We start from the raw sequence: 21,698 nt of genomic DNA on the forward strand, positions 1-21,698 counted from the left end.
CCCAGTGCCAACTCAGTGCTGATGGAACCAGGCCATAGCCTCCAAATCTCTCGGACGGGCGTCGATCCATATCATCAGTAGCGAGAACTGGCTGGGGATAACTGCCACGGGCTTTTGGATCAGTGCCTCGTGCTCCCCTCGTACTATTGGCCCTAGTCTGGCGTCATTTTTCTAGCGTCTTTTGATTCTTTACAGTAAACGCTTGACTCTGCGGCAGAGTACGCAAGAGATGCGATCATGTTGCACATCCGCTCTCTTCTCCGACTCGGATCGAGGAACGGGCGATGGCTGAAAGGGCAGTAAACCGAAAGGATTATTCTTAGAACCAGGACAAAGCCTGTCGTGTACAACTAAAAGAAGAGGCCGGCGCGACGGCGGCGTCGTCCTTTGAAATGCGTAACCCACTCCGATCTGGTCTGCGACTAGTCCATTCTGGTCATTAATGCCACGGCCCACCGCTACCCCCTCCCACTCCTCGCCCTCTCGCTATGGTCCCCTTTCTCTCTTCTCACCTTCTCACCTCCAGACTGCTCTCTTCTTCTTATTCTCTCTCTCTTTCGTCTTTCGCCTGATGCTTTGCCAACGTTGGTGCTGTCGTTGACGTCGCCAGTCTTTGGTATTTCTTTCTACGTCAATGAACCGTTGGGACTGACAATTCATCGCCTACTCTTCTCTCCTTGCATCCTCCCACGGTCGCGCCCTCTCCTTTGGAAAAGGTACTAGACAGCCGCTTCGCTCACCATCGCCGCCATCTTGATTTTGACAATTTTCTGCTTTAGATATCGTCGCTCGCTCCTTACAGGGCTCACACTCGTTTATCAATATACTTATTGTCCGAATATAATTAAAGGGGTTTCTGTTGTCTGACAACCGCTCCTGCCGCTCTTTCGCCTGCACTTGTTTATCGTTCGACATCGTTCCACCGCGCGTTTCGCTGCCAGCCTCGCTATCCCTCGCGGAGAAAAAGAAGGAAGTGAAAAAAGATCGTCTTTGAAAGAAACATCGTCCGAGACAGCCGCTGCCAGCCTCCAGTCGTCAACGACCGCGTCCAATATCCAGCGCTCGATCTAATATTGCATCCTTGACTCCGGCCCCGAATATCTTGAGCCCTTGCTCAGTCCACTCTTTTATACAACTGCCGTCGTCCCTACGTTTCCCCCGCTTCTCTGCGTTTACCTGTCATCATGGTTTCTCAGACGGCTCTTATTGCGGTTGCATTGTCGCTTGCTGGGCTGGAGTTTGTTGCTGCGCAGCAACCCAATGCTCGTTACGAGCACAGGCAACTCAAGCGCCAATTATTCGGCTCTTCCGAACATTCGAACAACCTGGGGTGGTTGGAGACACTCCTGAACCCAGATTCCCAGACTGGGACTGCCGCTAGCGCGACCACATCCAAGGACACCGACACGACTACCACTTCCTCCGCGGACTCTGAGCCCGATGTTGTTATCGTGCCTATTACTCTCTCTGTCGATGAGAATGGCAAGACGCATACGATTACCGGCACCGCTCACACTGGTGCTGCGACAGGTGCGGCTTCGACTACCACCAAGGAGTCGACTGTAGCGGAAGTTACCGCTGCCACCACCACGGACTCGCAGCCTGCCGCAACCAGCACCGCGTCTTCAACTACAACAGAAGAAGATGGCCTTGGCGGTGTATTAGGAAGTCTTCTGGTTGGTTCAAGCAGTACCGACAGCACCCCTAGCACAACTGAGACCGGTACCTCCCACTCTACTGCCGATTCGACCACCTCGCGGACCGAGACAACCGATTCCACAACTGATGCCACGACCTCGGACTCTACCACATCCAACTCGTCGCCTTCCACAACCAGCACGTCAGATGGTCTGCTTGGACTTGGTTTGGGCCTGGGCTTTGGCGATGACTCTACATCTTCCAGCTCGACCTCCACCGGCACCTCACCTTCCGCATCCACCACTACCTCTTCAGGCGGTTTGCTGGGTAGCATTCTGAATAGTGATGATTCCACTACTTCTGATTCAACTTCCTCTTCAACCGACACCACTGCCGCCTCTCCTTCGGCAACCAGCACTAGCTCCTCAAGTGGCTTGCTTGGTGACATCTTGAATGGAGATGATTCTACTTCTGCTGATTCGACCTCGTCCACTTCAACTGACACCACCGCAGCGTCGCCGTCAGCGACTACCACGTCGGGTGGCTTGCTTGGTAGTCTTCTAGCAGGTGACGACTCTACCTCTTCGGACTCAGCTTCCTCCACTTCGACTGATACCACAGCTGCTTCCCCTTCGGCAACCAGCACATCGGGCGGTCTGCTTGGCCTTGGCCTCCTGGGAGACGACTCCACTTCGTCTACCTTGACTTCCACCGGTACGTCCCCTTCGGCAACCAGCACCAGCACGTCAGATGGTCTGCTTGGTCTTGGTATCCTGGGAGGTGACTCCACCTCGTCTACCATCACTGCCACCGGCACGTCCCCTTCGGCGACCAGCACTAGCACGTCGGATGGTTTGCTTGGTCTTGGTCTTCTGGGAAGTGATTCCACTTCATCCACCATCACTGCCACTTCCCCTTCGGCGACCAGCACTAGCACGTCGGATGGTTTGCTTGGTCTTGGTCTCCTGGGAGGTGACTCTACTTCTTCCACCTCCACCGCTATCTCACCTTCGGCGACCAGCACCAGCTCATCTGAAGGCTTACTTGGTGATCTCTTGAGCGGCGATTCTACTTCTTCGAGTCTGGCTTCCGCCGCGTCCCCTTCGGCGACGGCTACGTCAACTGGCTTGCTTGGTGCTATCTTAGGTACTGATTCCACCAGCAGCACTTCGACTGCCGTCATCCCATCGTCAACCAGTACGTCCGGTGGATTGCTTGATGGTATTTTGGGCACCGATTCTACAGCTTCAAGTGCAAACACCCCTGTTCCCACGCCCACTAGCACGTCCGGCGGGTTGATTGGTGATCTTTTGGGAACTGACACCACGAGCAGCACCTCCACTGCTGTTATTCCCTCGTCCACCAGTTCTGGTAGCCTTCTCGATGGGCTTCTCGGTACTGATTCTTCGATCTCTACCCCCCTGCCAACGCCTAGCAGCACATCGGACGGCTTGATTGGAGAGCTTCTACCCACCATCTCTGTCAGCGTTCCCGAGTCGACTCCTACAGCTCCAGGCTCCACCGATGCTGTGCCTAATACCACCCCTACTCTCCTTCCCCCCGACTCGACTAGCTCCCTCTTCCCTACTTCCGGTAGCACGGCGACATCGGTCCCAGTCATTCCCCAGGTCCCTACTTCTGGTATCTCAGCTACTCCCACCCCATCGGCAGGTGAATCGACTACTACCAGCTCTTCAGTCCCGCCAGTGCTGCCCATTCCTACCACCACTAGCACAGAAGAGTCCACAGCGTCCACAACCACGATCAAGACCACCACTACCACCACCGTGGAGCCGTCCGCTGAACCCACTGACTGGGTGCCGACCAGCATTATCGTCGAGCCCAGTGCCACTGAGACCGAGACGTCTACCGAAGAGACCGCGACCATTGCCCCTACTCAGCTACCGGGATCCATTTCCCCCGCAGGAGGTGCTCCAAGTGCGCCCGAAGGCTCTACATTGATCCAGTTGGGATTCACTCGAGAGCTTCGTTACTCGTTCGTCGCGACACACTCCTTGTCTTCCTCGCAAATCTTCTTGTACATTCCTCAGGGTCTCGTGTACGCGTTGGAGGAAGCTAGTAGCGACATTACCATGTTCGCTATCTCGCCCTATGACAACGAAGCTACCACAGGATACATTGCTACTGTCGCCCAAGCCTATATCCCTACGGAGAAGGTTGACGTTCTTAGGAAGCTGCTTCACAACCCTATCTCCAGACTTTACGAACAGCCGAATGATTCTGTCAAGACCCTTATGTCCATGATTGATCCTTCCATTCCCCTTCTCGTGGGCGACTATGATGAGTCATCTTACGGCAGCAGCTCTGGTTCCAATGGCAGCAGCGACAGCGGCGACAATGGTGACGGTTCCAACAACTCCTACGACGACTCTACTGCTGGCGCCAGTAGCAGCGGCTCCACTAAAGCCAGCTCTGTCGGCATTGGCGTTGGTGTCGTGGCCGGTGCCGCCGCCTATGGTGCTGGAATGTTCTGGGTTGCCCGTCGCTACCGCAAGAAGCGTCAACTGCACCGCCGCACAAGCTCCACTGCCGACCAGATGAGCGAGCGTGGCGGATCCATCTTCACCGGCGGTGGTCGCATGTCTCGTGGCAGCGGCAGCCAGCGCACCCAAATGATCAGCGCACCTGTTATGGCTGAAAATTCGCTGGGATGGAACTAAGCCCTGAAAATGATATATAAAGGAAATGAATAAAGATCACACGGTCTTGGGTCAAGGCAGTTTGAAGCAATATAGCCCAGGAAGGGTGGATGAGAGAAGCAAAGGTCTCTGCACCGCTTTCCCTTGTCCGTGGGATATATCTGTTGGTATATTTTTTGGATTCTACCTGTATCAAATCTTCTCTATATCGACCGTGTTCTCGCACGCGTCCTTTTCTTCTTTTCACATATTTTGTTCTCAACTTATTCCCCATCTTGTTTCTGCTTTTGAAATACTCTTCTTGTGACAGCGCAGAGGCCTGGCCACCACAATCCTTCTCTCATCACTTTCAACTCCTCTTTTTGGATAATGTTTCCCCTCGTGGCAGACAGCTCTACGCCCATCTACCTTGATCCAAATCTATCCTTTACCATTTTGTTTGTACAGCTGTATAGTGAAATGAATGTAGAGAAGCTATGAGCCATGTTTGGCACGATTTAGATGTTGATACTGTTTTGGATTCATTAGATTTTCTATGACCGTGTCTTGCTTTCTCGAAGAGAGTAATCATGTTTAGAGTGTGCTAATTGCTAAAATATTGTGAAGTTCCTTGAAACATATCAGGCGAACCTCTGCATCCTAGAATCCACCAGTGCTATGATAGTGAGTGGAAATACCCTTTGTGTACTGGCATTGACCTCAAGAGGCTGTATGTGGGCTACAGATGCTTTATAGTGTGTTGACTGTGGTTAGATAGTGAAATGTTGTAGAAAAGCAGTCATTGTTGAGCCACAGTGAGTGCTGTTGATATTTCCATCCATTACCAATTACCTATAACATTATCAAGAACTCTAATATGTGCTCAAGACACCCAGATCTGTCTAAGCCTGCTCACTGAAGCAAAAACTTTCCATTTTGTTGTTTTACATGTTGACTCAGTGACCACTCATTGACGCTATAATCCGCGCATTCAACAGCCAGTTGCAGTAACACCACTTCAAAAAATAATATAATTTAGAACTTTACTCTCCTGATTCTCAATGTATCCCATTCTTCTTTTCTTGTATCGTCACAACTCTTTTACTACCTGCTATTTTCTTCTTTCGTTGCGATAACAATCAAGCGGACCAAGACTTCGGAGCTTTCCAACATGGACCGATCCAGAAGCATCCTGACACCCCGATCTCTCTCTCCAGTCCCAGAAGAAGAGACTCAAGACGAAGATAATGTGAGAGCTGTGATAAGTCAAGTTGAGGAGCTCACCACCGAAGCCGAGACCGAGTCTGAGACTGGCGACGACCTTCCACTCGAGATCTCTGTCCATGGCGTCAAGGCAAAGGTTTATCTCAACTGTGCCGATGTTGACATTGTCCCTGTAAGGTATCTCGAGAAAGCTGATCGTTCGCGTACATACCCCTTGCCTTAGCCCCTCAGTCTCTATCAGACCTCATGCGAGAGGCAAGAACTGGCTGACTCCCTCTTAGCCCTCTTCAAACGCACACCCTGGATCTTCCGCGCCGTTGCAAATGGTCGTTCCGTGAACATCGGCAAATGGAGCAAAGTGGATATCCGGTATCGCGGGGTGTTCAAGACGCTGAAGAACGTGCCCAACTTTAGCGATGGGCTGTTTGGGGCTTTTACTACCGACGCCACTTCAGCTTCAGCTGCCGACGAACAAGAGTGTGGGAGCTTCACTGGCCAGACCGGCTCCGAGTCTAGACCGGCGTCAGGCTCTGGATCCTTCTCAGGCTTGTCTTCGTCGAAATCGTCGAAACGGTCGTCTAGCTCAAAGGTCGACTTCGAGGAGGCTGTTAAGGCGCAGGGTCAGGTCGTTTATGCGCTCCTTGATGAGGTGCTCATGATGCTGAGAATCAAGCGTGAGGCGGAAGATCATCGGGAGGTGTTTTTCCTCAGGTGTGTTCTTCCAGCATGATGCTTTTCTCGTTCGACCAAAAATGGATTAAGGTCGAGGCATCTTGCTGACTGATTTTGGTCAAAGGCCGAGACTGCTTACATGCCAGCCAGAATACTGGACTGGATATAGGCAGAAGCATAGAGACAGTCCGTTCACCGCAGGCTCCGTATCGCTTGACTACGAGCCAAATCGGGGCACGCCACGAGCAGTGATGCCTGTTGCGACGGTAATCCTCTTCACCCATCCTCCACTGGCCAAGCTGACACATACACGGCTGCAGACAAGCGACCCAACCCTCTCGCTGAAACAAGCCCTAGAGGGCGAATTCAAGCTCCTTCTAGCTCAACTCCTGGTAAATGTGCACCGCCTCGGACCAAAAGGCGACAAGATCCCGGACCAAGAAGCATTCCTGATATCCCTGCACGGCTCAAAGCTGCACATCCTGCGCGGCATCTTCCCCGGCCAAAAGACCAGCAAGCTCTGGAGCGGCCGGCACAACCCCAACAAATCCGACATGGACCAGAGCTCACACACCCTCTACAGCAACATCGGCGGCAACAGCAGCAGCAGCAGCGGTGGCGGCAATAATGGGCCAGTCGGCAACGAGAGCCGATTCTACAACAAAACGAACCTAGAGCGCTTCATGGAGCAAGTGGAATGGAACCAGCTCTCGAACCCGGAGAACGAGACGCACCCGCGCTCGTTCCAGCTCTTCGCAGGCCGCGAGTACGACCTGTGGCTGAAGTGGGAGTTTGCGGCTGCGGTTAAGATGCTGGCGGGGCTTATCATGTATCTTATGAGTGGGCAGGCGCGGTGCGGGGTGCTGCAGTATGAGTTTGAGCGGTATCCGTATGATGAAGGGCTTGAGCCCGAAAGTGATGTTGATGATGATGCGGGCGTTACTCCCAAGGAGAAGATTGCTATGGAGCAGAAGGAGGTTGAGGATGAAGAGGAGAGGCTGAAGAGGAGTGAGAAGGAGAGACAGGAGGAGGAGCAGGCGCGCTTGAGTGAGTTTGAGGCGATCAAGGGGTCTTTGAAGGATAAGATTGGTGGGCTTGCGGACGGGCTGAGGCAGCCGTGGTGGGATTGGGTGTGGGAGGATAAAGGTGCTGAGGCGCCAAAGGATGAAGATGAGATGATTGTTGGTGGACCGCCTTGAGATACTAGGTCACGGGCGTTGGAGCAAATGCCCGAGGATAGGATAGTATTCCAGCTGATCTTCTACAGAATAGTCAGAATGTTGTGGTCATGGTACTTGAAACAGCCCCAAATTCATGCCCTGGTAGTTAGCTCACACAGGCTCAACTCTGGTCATTGCTCCCTATGCCGCCGTTCCGACTCAAATTGAGTGAACCCATCCACGCCCAATCCATCCTCTCCCCCAGTTCTGAAATACTCGCTGACGACACCCAATGCGTAGCACGTACTTCCGCAGACAAGTCCCGCAATCAGCATTCGACGCAACACTGTGCTAGCCCTGGACTCCGGCGCTCTCTGGCGGGATTGCTCGATAGATGGGTTATCACTCGATAAATTCCCCGTATAGAAATTATTATGTGCTGGCTGGGGCATTGCAGTCTCAAGGGGATGTTTTGCAGCAAAGTTTTTCGAGCCAGCGTTCAGGTCGAAAGGGCCGGCAGCCGGACTCTCTTTGGGGACCTTTCGAAATACAAGAATATCCCCTCCACCAGACACGATTTCGTACCCTTCTGCGTTCATCTGGTTCAGACACGGGAGGAACTTGGCGGGGTTTGCTAGGCGGGTGAGGACTTCTGTTACATGCAGATGCTCGCTCGGAGCCTGGAGCGATGATATGGTTTCCGCTTCTGTTACTTGTGCGGAGGATGGATCATATGCGAAGATCCGATATGTCTCAGCAGCTGCAGTTGCGTCCATAGCGTTTGGGGCTGCATGCGCTGCCAGATAGCCAGCTAGGGCTTCCTCGCCGGAGTTCTCTGGGGTTGTTGTCGAAGATGGCTCGTCCGGCAGATTGGTGAAGTCCTCGGTGTGGACCTGAAAAGACGTGTCATGTTTATCTACAGAGCCCAAAGGTGAAGCTGAATGCTTATCGAGACTTTTAGGCATTTCAGCCTCGATCTCGGATTTGATACTTAGCCGTCTGGGCTCATAAGCAGCCCGAATATCGCGCGCGCTCAGTTGCTCGAGTACTTCCTCTCTTTTATCAATCTCGATATATGGCCGCGTTGTGCCCAGAGGTCTCTTGAGGACTTCAGGATCTGTCGAGCCTTCCTGAATAGAAGGATCAGATTTGAATAGACTATCTGACCCAGCCACAGCTTTGTCTCGAGACAAGGTGTCACTCTCAGGGTTGGACGTATGCTCAGCGTCCTGTACATCCCTCTGCAGCTCCTTCCCTCCTCCATTCAAACTCGAAGACCCGGTGCGTACAGCGATCATACGGCCAGTGATGGGATCGTACTCGAAACCCGTCCCTCTGAAACCCCCCGATGACCGACTCTGTACCGCGTTGTTTCTGGTGTGTGATTCTCTCATCAGCTCATCGCGAACAGGAGCGCTGGGCGAGTCTTTCTGCTCCTTCTCAACCACGTCCACTGTTTTTTTCGTCTTGACCTCGGCCTTTTTCGACACATCCGAATCCTCATTCCCAGCACCGAAGATCGACTGCCACAACGTCGTGAACCCAGTCTCCAATTTATTTCCCCAATCCAAACCAAACGGCTCAATCCTCCTTCCAAATACAGCCGCGTACGGATCCCTCTCGACCTCCCTCCGAATCCATTCCATCCGGCGCCTCGCATCATTTTTCCAAGTGTCAATCTCATCGCTATCATGCCTGGTTCCGCCCTTTGCTTCCTTATACTGGTATTGAGAATCGGGAAAGCTGGACCTGGAGCTGCTCCATCCCCAGCACCAACCAGGACTCCGCCATGATTGGTAGTGGAAGTCTGGGTAGGTCGTTCGGTGATCCCAGTTTTGAGTGGGACGATGCGGTCTTTGCGATCGGGGATAGGTGTGCAGGATAAGACGGATATGTTTTCTATGAAGGTTGTGGTTGATGTCGTGACGATGCGAGCAGCTCCATAAGCTGCGAGTTTGGACTGAGATGGCTTGAGGTGGAGTCGGGGTGAATGCTCTCGATAGCCTGCGGATGCTTGTCCTTGTTTGGGCCATGGCTGTATCTCATCGGATCGACCAGTCACACATGCTGAGACGGCGAAGGAGGTATGCGTCACATTGGAGGTGGGCCGGAGTCAATAATATGGATGAGGCTCGAGAGTTGTAGATGCAGGAGCTGGGAGCCGTGGTGGATGCGGAGTGCTGCTTATCAGCAGTACCATAGATGCGGGGTCGCATGACGCGCCTGAGTCAGCTACTCTGTAACCAGTCTGTACGACTGAATGAGCTTCATGATTGATAAGGTCATGATTCTATAGTTCATTATTCGTCAAGTCTATAGCCAGTTGCTTAGGTCTCTATAAGCGAAACCGCCACGTTGCTGGGATCATAGGGAATAGGGTCAACTGTGATAAAGTTGCTCCAGAACTTCAAGCCCTCGATGCCCTCTTCTCTACAGAAGATGCCCTTGTCCTCCGCCATCTCCAACTCTTCAGCTGCGACGCCAACGCTCCACCCGAAGCGCTGGGCTGTCTCCTGCGCCGTTACCGGACGGCCAAAGAGGCGCCAGTCCCAGGGTACAGGGTCTGATGGCGGAACCTGGCGGAGATCGGCCATCCAGTCCTGAAGTTGTCGCAGGGTCTTTTCGTCGCTCCAGTCGTACCGCTGTACTACCAAAAGACCACTTTTGAACCTGCGGAGTCGAACGGGCAATTTCAGCTTCTCCCAGAGCTCAGCCGCCCGTTGAAAGTCCGAAGGACTTACCAGCTCGACGCCGTTTCGGGAGCGATTGAATACTGCCCACAGGTCAATCAAGCTCACGATGCCGCCTTCTTTCTGTAGGATACCCTTCCGGTCATCGGTAAGATATTCGGCCAGATTGCGCGATAGCTCAGACAGGTATAGGTCCCCTGCGCTGGATCCGAGCATATCCTTCGTAGTAACCATTCCCAGAGCGGCAGCACTTTCCGAGAGAACCGCGCTTGTTTCTGCACTAGAATTACCGATAGCCATGCCTGACTCTCGTGCTAGTGTCTCAGCGAGCGCGACAATTTGTTTTGCAGAAGCCATGAGCGCCTCGAGGTCTTCAAACGCATTTCCAATCACAAGTTCGTTGTTCTTGCGAGCTTCAAGTCCTCGCCGTTCCAAACCAGCAATCCCAACTCCAGGTGACCGAGCCTGCGTAATCACGGGGGCAGTTAGACCAGTCGGATCCGGCGATGAAGTTGGCGTCGACTGTGACGGTTGCTGCGGCGCCGGAGGCGCATTGTAAAGCAGCCATTTGCGTTGGATTAGCGCCCCCTTGAGTCTCTCGAGAAATATCTTATCGCCGCCGCTCCTGAAAGAAAGCTTCATATGATCAGTGATGACGGAGTTCCGAATGTCTCCCTCCGCGAAGATCGGCGCCGGAGAGTCTGCCCTGTCTTGACCTGCAGCCCGCAGGAGGCTTGCACTCACTAAAGAGGCCCCGCATATTTCACAATCAAGAAGAGAAGGATGGTTCAGGAATGTACATCGCGGACACATCAGTGAGCCCCTGCCATTCGAAGCATTTGTCTGCCCATTCGCTGTGAATGGAGGTCTTTGCTCACCCTGAGACACTGCCGGGCTCGTTAAAGGACTCTCCCGACTCGTCGCCGCCGATATAGAAGCTTTCAGAACCGTCGTAAACGGAGGCTTGATTCCACAAGCAAGGCACGGAGGTATCGGTGTAGCATTAGTCGCCGTAGAAGGATCGAAATTCGACGGAACCGGATTGGAGAACGAGCATATCGGACACACCCAGGTCGCGTGCACCGGCTTGGGTGGAGGGGGCGTATAACTCGGTGCTGAGGTCGGGTAACGAGGCGATTGTGCTCCTCCTGCCAACTGTGGCCTCAGCGGAAGCGCCCGCGAAGGACTGGCGCTCGAGCTCCGCGGCCCGTCCGTGTGTTTTACTGGCTTGGGGTAAATGATGATCTTCGGTGATGACTTCCAAAAGCCGGCCTGGTCTATATGAGCAAAGTGTCGTGTTTCGATGCGGGAAGGCACATTACTTGATGGTCGGCCCTGTCGATATCCTTCAGGTCGATAGCGACACAGTACTTGCGTGGTTCATCGGCGGCGACGTAGCAGACTCGGTGTGACGTAAGGTACGCATGGCCGTTTTGGTAGTTGGCGATCTTGTACTTGCTATCGATAGAGCAGAAGAGTAAGCCATCAAGGTCTCAGAAGAAGAGGATCATATGGGACGAGTAACAGTCGCAGTAGTAGTTGTATCCCGCTCAGTACTCACCCCTCGTATAACCCCACTGCATCCTGGACAAAGAGTAGTGTCTCATCGGGCAACAGTAACGGGCGGAGCGCGGTGGTTAGATCCAGAGACTTGAAAAACATCTAGTAGCCCGGCCAGCATTTCTGCGAATTCTAGAAAAAGACTAAGAGCGAGCGGATATATTGGTGCTCGGTGATGCCTCCGTTGGTCGCGATTGAGCTTGGCTGACATAATGTTGGAGAGGCCCCGGTTCCTGAATAGGATTAGTCTCACGAGGTATAGATCGAATAGGATTGGCCTGTCCAGATAACCATGCTGTGGACTATTCATTAGCATTAGGCAGGGGCACGCGCTTTTGAAGACCATGGCGGGTCAAGGTAACTACTGCAACAGGATACATGCGGAGTTGATGCTATATAGACCCGGGGATGTACGCTGCTATCGTTGGATTTGGCGGTTGACTATTACATGCAATAACCTCTTTACTCCGAGGCGCCTGATGGGCCAGCTTTATACTACGAGGGTGTACTCTCCTTCAGTACATTCGAAACCAGGCTCGCAGCTGCCAGCGTCTCCTCATCCTTGAAGTGTCTTCCCACTAGTTGTAGCCCAATAGGAGCCCCAACATATCTTTCAGGTGCATATTTCTTCCACTCACGCTCGTCTTCTGCGCCCCTTGGCTGATAGGAGCTGTCAACTGTGTCCAATTCCGGATCCACATACAGCCCGCTGGGAAACACCGCGGCAGGTTGATCAAGGATGTTCCAGATAGCCGTATAGTTCCAGTAGTGTGATTCGCCCAGGACACTCGCAACGCTGACGTGGGCCGGACAGAGAATAAAGTCCACCCCATGCGACTTCATGAGTGCATGATAGTCGTTTCGATATTCGTCTCGTTGATAGTTGAGCTGCCAGTTCTCGGTCACTGTTAGTGGTGTTGAGCGGCTGTACTGGAAGGCCCACTCGGTGAGCGTCAGAGTTGGCTCGCCGGTCTCTGCGATGAGCTCACGGTTGCGGGCTGCGGCGTCTGCGAAGTATAGAGCGGACTTTGACAGTTAGTATTATTGTCTTACGTGCATTTATGGCTGAGGGCAGGCTTACAATGATGTTCCAACCATGATCGTGATTGTATGCTTCCCAATCCACCACGTTGACGCCTATAGCTCTGAGCCTCTCTTGGGCATGCTTTAGGGCCCGGATAATTGGAGGGTGAGGGCGGACACAGCTAAAACCGTTAGATATAGCAGTCCTATCAACGCATTAAACAAACGCACCCATCATCCCACATAATAGCCACTGTGATATCTTCCGTTGGACTAACTTGCTTCCAAGGCACAGGCACCAGCGAGATATCTTCATCCCATGGTTCCTGGTCCAAGAGTGCACGCTGAAACAAGTCTAGGTCCTCGACGCACTGACTGGCAAGGGGGCCAATAACGCCGAGTATAGATTCCTGTCCCGGTGCAGGTATCTTAGAGCCGCCGCATGGGTTTCGGTGTATTGTCGGGCGAAAGCCGTATGCGTTGCAGAATGCCGCCGGGCATCTAATCGAGCCGCCAATATCTGACCCAATACCTAGCGGGGCGCACTTAAATCCCATAGATGCTCCCTCGCCTCCTGAGGAGCCACCGGGGCTAAGGTTACGATTGTAGGGGTTCAGAGTTGTTCCGGTGAGGTTGTTACTGCAGCATAGGTGCTTAGGGAGTTAGTCGTTGCTGCAATCCGGGCCACGAACGAGTCTTACCATGAGAGACTGAGGCTCGTTTGTCCGCACATGGAAGACAGCGCCAGCTTCTTCCAGACACTCCAGGATAAGGGCATCTTCTGTTGCTATGTTGTCTACCCTTGAAGCATGTCAGCCATCAGCAACATATTGGAAAGGAATAGTAGTACCAGGTTACGTAGCCAGCATTTAGATGCTTGCCTCTAAACCCTATATGTTCTTTTACACTAATGGGCACACCATGCTGCAATACTCAGCTTCTAGCGGGCCACGGTCGATGGGGTTTATCGGGCATACCAACGGTCCGACCAGCTGTCCTGTCTCTTTGTAATACTCGTCTAACTCCTTGGCCCGTGCAATGGCCTCTTCAGCCATGAATTCAGTAGCGAAATTGAGCTAGCGACGGTTAGCAATTGTTTTTGGGTCTACCTGATTTCTTGTACCAGTTGGTGCCCGATAACGGATCTCTTCAGAAAAGCCACAACCACTTCTTCAGCGCTGAATTGGCCCTTACTCATAGCCGCCACGAGAGCTGTGGCGGACGACTCGGTGATGGTGAGTTCCTTGTCGGTGAGCAATCCACTTTCGCGTGGAAAATCCACCACATTCAACTGATCTAAAGGAGGGAGTTGGTCGGTAGGGACTAGCCATTGCTCCGGAATTGACTCTTCGAGGACGATGCGAGCCTTTTGCGCCTGGGCTTCCCATGTGGAAGACATGATTCTAACGTGGAATCAAGAAATCGGGGTCGATGCACTTGGATAAGTAAATTTATATTGCTTTCTTGCTGCGCGGTGTCACACCATTTGTAGCATGGTCGAAAGGTATGATATAACAAGGGATAATATTGTGAAGCGGCTGTAAATATACCCCGCGTCTAGTGACTGATGTCAATACAAATGCTAAGCAGGCTTAGTGAGGGGCTTATCAGTTGGAGAAGAAGAGAAAACCTGCTGTATACTTCGTAAGCAAGTCAACTATACCTTCCTTTCGAGCCGGCCTGATGCAAACTAACGACTCCTTTGCAAATACTACTAAGGGAGACTTAGAATAGCAGCGGAATATTGGCTTCAGATGATTGATAGGATGGCTGTGGTAGGTAAGGTACATAAATAGAAGCGGGCATACTCGGAATCATTCCGCAGATGTCATGCCCCTGGCCGAGCCGCCCATAATGGGTTGAACCAAAGTTAGATCATTAACAAGACGGAGGGAGTGGTAATAGAGGATAAATAGATGTAAGGAGAAGAGAATAAAACGGAGAGATGAGCATGGACAGGGATCAATCACATGACGCTCAGTCGATGATGCTATCGCTGCCCCGCCGAATCCTGCCTCCATCCACTATCCACAACACGCCAATTCTTTGCAGAACGAGCTGCATTGGGACTGACACTGCCCAATATACTTTTTCGATCTTTCCAGTTCACCCATATCCCCATGCTCTAGGGCCAGAGCCTCCGGCATGACAGAAACCGAGTGTACTCCCCACGCGTGAAAGCACTCCTTGATCGTACGCGACAAATCTGAGAACTCCGATACCGATTTGTCTAATGTGGCGACATGAACGGATGCAAGGACTTTCTGTTGGCTGAGGCGCCAGATATGCAGCTCATGGACGGCTACGACGCCAGGAATCTGGGAAAGCCTGAGAAGAGATCATGCAGCACCATTGAGGAACTTTACCTTCTGAAGGTCATGCTTCACATCGTCGGGATCGAGTCCGTTTGGAGCACTTTCGAGTAATACAAGCCCCGATTGCCGGACTACATTCATTCATCAGTTTGGGATCCGAGCCAACATGGCATTGGCTCACTAAGTGGAAGAGCGGAAAGGAAAATCATGGCAGCAATTCCTAGGCTGGTGGCGGGATCAGCATAATATCTCGCCTCATACCGAGTCAGCCAAATAACGAGTGCGGCAACCATAACTCCCAAATTATTGGCCGCATCTCCAAGCACATGAAGAAGTACTCCAACCATATTCATGTCATGTCCACCAAAGACGGGAGCATCTTTGTGCTTCAGGTGTCTATGGTTACGATGCTGCAGAATGTCAGTGGAGCACGGCATGAATATACTGGAAGACCGGACTTTGGCTCTGGTGTCGACTTCGCGTTGCTGTTCGAGATCAAGTTGTCCTTGAGGAATTTCCTCCGATGCCGCGTTGGAGTGACGGTGATGGTCGTGATGGTCGTGATGGTCGTGGTGATGCTCTCGACAACGGTCAGATTATGCGTCTCAAAACTGACAAGGCAACATACCGTGTAAAAAGCACGCACAGATGATGTTTAGCCCGAGACCGACGGACCCAATGATAAACATAAGCTTGGGGTTCTCAACATCTACTGCAGGTAAGCCAAGGATTTCATCAAGTACGACTAACATACGGTGCAACGTGATGAAACGCTCAATTGATTGCAGGAAGATGCTGATTCCTAACGCAAACAGCAGACTTCCGTTGAAAAAGGCTCCTAGAACTTGCGCTCGCTGCCATCCAAATGAGAGTTCTTTGGGTGAATGCTCGGCATTCGAAGCCTAATATCATATTTAGCATTCTTTCGCCAAACATACCATATCTAATGAAATAACCGACCTTGAAAGCCACAAAGGCCACAATAAATCCGACGAGATCATTGAGCTGATCTCATTAGCAGTGACCTCTACCGTTGGACGCCCACGTACGTAGTGGAAGGCATCCGCAACCAAGGCCAAAGAGTGAGTGTAAAAACCAACTGTTGCATACTCAGCGAAATCCTAGGGAGGACCTCACAGGCTGGGAAGGTACGGATGCCTACCTGATATTTCCGTCAGGAAGAAGGCTGCGGACAAGCCAATGGCCGCCCCCAGCCGCTGAGACCGCGATATTCTGAAAGCCATGGCCTTGGCCGTACCTAAGCCACGAAGCTGACGCAAGCGAAAGAGCAAGCAGTGATGCGATATCTAACGCTAATCTCATCAGAAAAATGGCCGTATTTGCCGAGCTGAACGCCTTCTTTTCTGTCCTGGGCTTCGATAACTAATGCAAGGGGAATATTCTGCCTTGGCTGTGCGACTTGAAAGAATGTGGGGATAGAAACATTACTCCGTGAAGAGTTGGCGGAACTACATACCAAGTCAGGTACCAAGGCTACAACATCAAGCTGAAGAAGCCCAGCCTTCCTGCTAACAGTAGCACAATCCTTGACGCGTTGCAAGCTGCAGCTGCAAGTCTCAATACATCATGCATGCCGTGCACCTTGCTCTGTCCGGTGTTTTTGCTCTCCGTCATGTGCCACTTTAGGCCGATAAATGACATAGTACTCTTTCTTGCATCAGAAGACATGCAGGACTCGATACATCGATCTTGAGTCGACCTCTAAGATGCTTTCCGGCCAGTCCGCAGACTGATACTGGCCTTTAGATTGGCGTTGAACCAAGTGTCTGCTTAACTGCACAAAGGCGATTCAGTGGTTCAGATAGGGTAGTACTTTCTAGCCAGGGTTTCCAGGCGTACTAACTCTATGCCTTTGTCATTGTCTGTTGCACCTCGTGATCTTGAACAAGATATTGCAAACTTGACCATGTGAGGAGAAATTGAGATACATTTCTTTGATTAGCCGTGATATCCGCTGACTTGTTAGGTGCAACTGAGTTCAACTGCCGTCCCTACTCTCTTAAGCTTTCAGTTCTCAGCTTAGCTTATCGAGAGGATGAGCGGCGTGGTAGCCCCAGCCGTTCTATTGCCTAGACGTGAAAGCTTCGTTTGTCCGCGGTCTGACCCCAGTTCTCAAGCTGAGGGCCTTTCCGCATGGGGTACTATTGAAAATCCATATCAATCAGCATGAAGTGTATCTCAGCAAAGTGTGCTAGGTACGCCATATCACTGGCGGCATATGTATATCTGGAAATATGGGCGCAGCTTTACCGACCCCGTGCAACAATTGCATCGATCTTGACAAGCAACCTACTTATGGTGCTGTCAACACTGCGATTATATCCGCTTAGGACGACAAAGTTAGGTATGGAGCGATAAAGCACGCCCAGGCCAGGATTGGCGAAGTCCTATGCTGTACAAGCATGGGACGCACTCCACGAAGAGTTGAAGGGAGTCATGAGATGTGAGGCTAAGGGCTCGGCCCATGCTTCGTTAGGTTGACCACTGCTGGAGTTGCCAAACAGCGCTTGAAAAATAACCTGCCTTACCCCCCATTCCAGCTCGAAACCGCGAGTCATTCGAAGACATCCGTCATTGCACCATCACGCTGACGGCGAAAGGATTGGGAATCCCCGTGCAAAGTCAAAGCTCTCTAGCTTTCATGAATCGCGCAACGCCTCTGACGCAACAGTATCTGGTCAAGGACAAGACTGTGGGGCGCAGAAAGAAGTCCCCCCAGATTTTTACGGCCAACCATGAAGACCCTGATATCCACTATCATCAGAAGCTGGATACAACGGATCGAGATCTTCGAGTATACTTCTCTTGTAATCAGGGATCGCCTCCGTGCAATCTCAATCTATTCGCTGAGACTGTGTTCCGGAGTTTCAAAGACTTCAAAGACTGGACCTGCCGATCTTAGCAGGTATACTGGAGTTGGGAGTAATGAACTCCTATCGACAGCACCCAGCGTACCACACAGCCCGTCTCTGGCCAGGATTAGATACCCCTTCATCATTCAAGCGGTATGGAAAGGACTACGCATTAGTTACCCGAGCCCACGAGAAGTTCCTATATAGTGATTGTCCCCTGACCCTGACTCCTAGACCCTCACAACTATCCGCTCTTGCTCCAGCTCCTCGAAACTTCCCAATCTTAAACACCAAGCGTCCAGTAAGCATCTGACAACCACTTCGCATCACCGAGCCACTCTAACATAAGATAACAGTGTTCCATAATGCACTACCTCACCCTCCTGTCTGCCACCATCGCCCTCTTGGGCCTGACCTCTGCCGCCCCAACAACGGGTACCACCCGTGGTCTCGAGGTAGACCTCAAGCGTGAAGCCGAGCTCCTGGCTCGCGATGACGACAAGCGCGGTCTCGAGATTGACCTCAAGCGTGACGCTGAGCTCCTGGCTCGTGATGGGGCCGCCGACGGCCTGAACGTTGGCGCTGGCAGCCTTGCTAATGTCTCTGGCGATAACCTAGGGGGCGTCGGTAAGCTTGTTAATGGAGTTGTTGATACCCTCCCGGTGGATGTCGAGGTTGATGCGCCAGTCTTGCCTTGAATTGCTACTGAGGAGTTGTTATTGGTTTAGGGTCGGATTTAAGAAGGCTAGATAGTTCTGTATAATACCCATACTGTAGACAATAAAGAAACAAGATCTTAAAAAAGACAAAAGGTCGTTGGTCGTGTTACTGGGAGACAAGGTACTAATCAAACTGCCGCGTAAGAATAGAGGTCAAATAACTGAGAGATGAGGTACCTAAGTCAGTAGCTAAATGAAGTTCAGAAGGACTAAGATACCAAGCAGCAGCATGCATGAAGTGCTTACAGGACGCCCTACGTTCATTCTAGTCCATGTTCTTACAGTGACTGACCGACAAGACCCCGGAAGCTAGCAATAAATTCCCATGGGTTATGCTGACAGCTGAACTGCCTACAATCTGATTGATGCTATGCTGGGCGTGAGATATGTCCGTCACCAAGCGTAGCTAGGTACAGCACTGTGTGTCATCTATCCAAGGCCAGATATCGAAGCCATTAGCACAAACCACCCCCCTAACTTTCGTCCACCAGATCAACGACAAGCACTTTCGCCGCCGTTTCGTTTGCCCTTTCCATGTAAATACTAATATGCAATGGCTCTAACGTGGGTTCAAGCTGGAGGCATGTGGTTTGTTGTCCGGAGTTAGGTGATCAGTAGATGCATGTGTTAGGCTCTCGATAGTACGGAGCTCAACTGGTTTGACTAGTAATAGAGTTTGCAGTCAATTGGCATATTAAGCCAAGCTCAACTCAAGTGATTGATGAGCCTCATGAAGACTTTGTGAAAGTTCATTTGGAACTTCTCAAACCATATAGAGTATATCATGTGACTCTTACGGCACACAGGGGCCACCAGTCACGCTGACTATCCACTCAGCCAAAATTGCCCACCGCCACCAAAAAGCACACAGCCAACTTCCAAGTGAATACTAACCTTGAGTCTCATCGGTGATCTATATAATTTGTGAGGTTCAGCCATCTCTTGATCAAGCTCTGTATCTCGTCTCTCTTCTTCTTTTGGTGTCTATCGTCGGCCACTCTATACACACACTCAAGCACACACAGCCAGCTCCGTGGACTATATCACTCAGAGTCTGACAACTGTAGTACATCCGTTTCTCTCTTCCGGGTCACCTCTTCGAGGCCCTTTCTTCTCTTACCGCGCTTTCTCCCCTTTAAATCTTTTCTTTCCTCACTTGTCGTCTGGGTCTACCCTAATCTAAAGTCAAATGAGCTCTGGCGTTCCCCCGTGGCGTGCAAGCGCTTCAGCGACCGCTACCACTGCGGTCTACACTGGTAACGGTGAGATTCCCTTCCTTGTACCGACTACGCCAAAGATTCTGATGCGTTCAAAAGTCACTCCAGCATATATACCAGTTCAAGCACGCCGTAGCCTTACTACCCCGACCCCGACCCCGACCTCGACCTCGGCCTCCACAACCCCCGCTCAGTCCACATCAACAGACGCCAGCCGCAAGCGAGTAGAGTTCCCCGAACCCGTCCGCATGTATGTACAGCGTTGTTTCGCCCCTGATAACCAGATTCCCGGCGTTACTCGGCAAGAGATGGAGTTGAAATTAAAGTCGGTCATAACGGAAGCAGCCCAAACCGACGCGCTCGATAAGATCAACTGGGAAACTCATCCATTACCCCAGGTCATGGTGCAGAACGACAAGCTCAGGATACTGGCCAACCCCGATGCTTCCACTTGGGGTTCCCCTTTCGCTGCCCAATCACCGAAGCGCGTCTCGAGCGACGATGCGTCGAAAAAGAGGAAGTCGGCTGAGTACCAATCGGAGAATGCCTGCCCGCCTTGGAGGCAAACTAACAAGTCAAATGTCTTTGAAGATCGAGTCACATTTTCACCCACTGACAAACGCCAACGCATAGATTTGAAGAACAGTAAGTCCAAAGCTAATCTGGAGTTGCGGAAGAAACGTTTTGAGGACCCTCGAGGAGGATATGGATCCTCGCCGTCGTCACGCGGTGCATCTCCAACTCCCGCTCCAACCGGTCCCGTTGTTGGGAGGTGCCAGGATCTGGAGAAGCGTTACTTCCGGTTGACTTCGGCGCCCAATCCGGATACAGTCCGCCCTCTACCTGTCTTAATGAAAACACTGGACCTGCTGAAAAAGAAGTGGAAAAAGGACAACAATTATACCTACATCTGTGATCAGTTCAAGTCATTGCGCCAGGATCTGACAGTGCAACACATCAGGAACGAATTCACCGTCAGTGTCTATGAGATCCACGCCCGGATTGCGCTGGAGAAGGGAGATCTTGGTGAGTACAATCAGTGCCAGACGCAGTTGCGGGCTCTGTACGCACAGCAATTGGGAGGTCACCCGACCGAGTTCAAGGCGTACCGCATTCTCTACTTCATCCACACGCGCAACTGGACGGCCATGAATGATGCCCTGGCCGATCTAACACCAACAGACAAGCGGAGTGCAGCCGTCAAGCACGCATTGGATGTGCGGTCTGCGCTAGCGCTTGGCAACTACCACCGGTTCTTCCAGCTCTATCTTGATACCCCAAATATGGGAGCTTATCTGATGGATATGTTTGTGGATCGCGAGCGACTTTCCGCTCTTTCAGCCATTTGTAAAGCGTGAGTTTCTTTCCCTTTCTAACTCAAGCATTCGCTAACTTCTACACAGGTACAAACCAGACGTAAGAATCCGCTTCATCACAGAAGAGCTCGGCTTCGAATCCGACGAGCAGAGTGCACGCTTCATCCTTGACCATTGCTCGGAGGACATGCTCTTGGAGAAGGATGGAGCCGTGAGACTGCTTACAGGAATCAAAGCGGCTCAACTGTTTGAGGCAGCGAAAGCCGACGCCCATCGCGTGATTGATATCAAGGGACAGATCTAAGTTGCTTTTCCGTTCCGTATTTCTTCTACGTCCATCACCATTTTACCATCTGGATTACCTCTCGCCACACAGTCACCCTACATACACCCGACCTTTCTCAGTACTCTTACCTTATCCTTCTTCTTTTTTGTTTCTCTCTCATTATCCAGCACCCCGTTCTCGACCGCCCAACTTCGGATCGATATACCCCGTCAATAGCAAAAGCACTGGAGCCTTCTTTCTTCTTCGTGCGCTTGGAGTTTGGCATACGGTCTTAGGTTAGGTGGATTATCTGGCAGATGCACATACTCGGTACATAGGCAAAACAGATAATCTTAGTACTATCATTATGGAATCTTGAAAGAGTCC

The 21,698-nt window shown here is 51.7% G+C and overlaps 7 protein-coding genes across 7 annotated transcripts; 4 read left to right on the forward strand and 3 right to left on the reverse strand.

Annotated features, from left to right (window-relative positions):
- Positions 1-1,050: 1,050 nt before the first annotated feature.
- Positions 1,051-4,848, forward strand: BDW74DRAFT_57783 (putative mucin family signaling protein Msb2). The gene has a single exon (XM_073733209.1). It carries the CDS (start codon positions 1,185-1,187, stop codon positions 4,317-4,319), a length of 3,135 nt encoding a protein of 1,044 aa, XP_073581538.1. The 5' UTR covers positions 1,051-1,184; the 3' UTR covers positions 4,320-4,848.
- Positions 4,849-5,448: 600 nt separating this feature from the next.
- BDW74DRAFT_180511 (uncharacterized protein) lies at positions 5,449-7,372 on the forward strand (the record flags this gene model as incomplete). Its single annotated transcript, XM_073729772.1, has 3 exons — positions 5,449-5,698; positions 5,783-6,212; positions 6,298-7,372. The coding sequence occupies 3 exons, from the start codon at positions 5,449-5,451 to the stop codon at positions 7,370-7,372; spliced, it is 1,755 nt and encodes a 584-aa protein (XP_073581539.1).
- On the reverse strand, positions 7,333-9,485 carry BDW74DRAFT_157633 (uncharacterized protein). The gene has a single exon (XM_073725175.1). It carries the CDS (start codon positions 9,364-9,366, stop codon positions 7,525-7,527), a length of 1,842 nt encoding a protein of 613 aa, XP_073581540.1. The 5' UTR covers positions 9,367-9,485; the 3' UTR covers positions 7,333-7,524.
- Positions 9,486-9,660: 175 nt separating this feature from the next.
- Positions 9,661-14,005, reverse strand: BDW74DRAFT_169368 (ESCRT-II subunit protein VPS36; the record flags this gene model as incomplete). The annotated part of the gene is made up of 10 exons (XM_073726984.1): positions 9,661-11,295; positions 11,346-11,481; positions 11,585-11,673; positions 12,163-12,609; positions 12,665-12,788; positions 12,838-13,259; positions 13,308-13,407; positions 13,496-13,530; positions 13,584-13,682; positions 13,730-14,005. The coding sequence occupies 10 exons, from the start codon at positions 14,003-14,005 to the stop codon at positions 9,661-9,663; spliced, it is 3,363 nt and encodes a 1,120-aa protein (XP_073581541.1).
- A 940-nt stretch (positions 14,006-14,945) lies between these two features.
- On the reverse strand, positions 14,946-16,165 carry BDW74DRAFT_180514 (putative di-, tri-valent inorganic cation transporter; the record flags this gene model as incomplete). Its single annotated transcript, XM_073729773.1, has 8 exons — positions 14,946-15,052; positions 15,103-15,331; positions 15,380-15,501; positions 15,550-15,630; positions 15,676-15,823; positions 15,882-15,926; positions 15,971-16,020; positions 16,084-16,165. The coding sequence occupies 8 exons, from the start codon at positions 16,163-16,165 to the stop codon at positions 14,946-14,948; spliced, it is 864 nt and encodes a 287-aa protein (XP_073581542.1).
- A 1,994-nt stretch (positions 16,166-18,159) lies between these two features.
- Positions 18,160-18,492, forward strand: BDW74DRAFT_180515 (uncharacterized protein; the record flags this gene model as incomplete). Its single annotated transcript, XM_073729774.1, has 1 exon — positions 18,160-18,492. The coding sequence occupies one exon, from the start codon at positions 18,160-18,162 to the stop codon at positions 18,490-18,492; it is 333 nt and encodes a 110-aa protein (XP_073581543.1).
- Positions 18,493-19,395: 903 nt separating this feature from the next.
- On the forward strand, positions 19,396-21,697 carry BDW74DRAFT_157655 (SAC3/GANP domain protein). Its single transcript, XM_073725176.1, has 3 exons — positions 19,396-19,775; positions 19,830-21,084; positions 21,134-21,697. Exons 1-3 carry the CDS (start codon positions 19,703-19,705, stop codon positions 21,348-21,350), a joined length of 1,545 nt encoding a protein of 514 aa, XP_073581544.1. The 5' UTR covers positions 19,396-19,702; the 3' UTR covers positions 21,351-21,697.
- The last annotated feature ends 1 nt before the right edge of the window (position 21,698 follows it).

This window comes from Aspergillus multicolor (genome assembly GCF_047715735.1).
Source record: "Aspergillus multicolor strain CBS 133.54 unplaced genomic scaffold BDW74scaffold_22, whole genome shotgun sequence".
Classification (NCBI taxonomy): Eukaryota; Fungi; Ascomycota; class Eurotiomycetes; order Eurotiales; family Aspergillaceae; genus Aspergillus; species Aspergillus multicolor.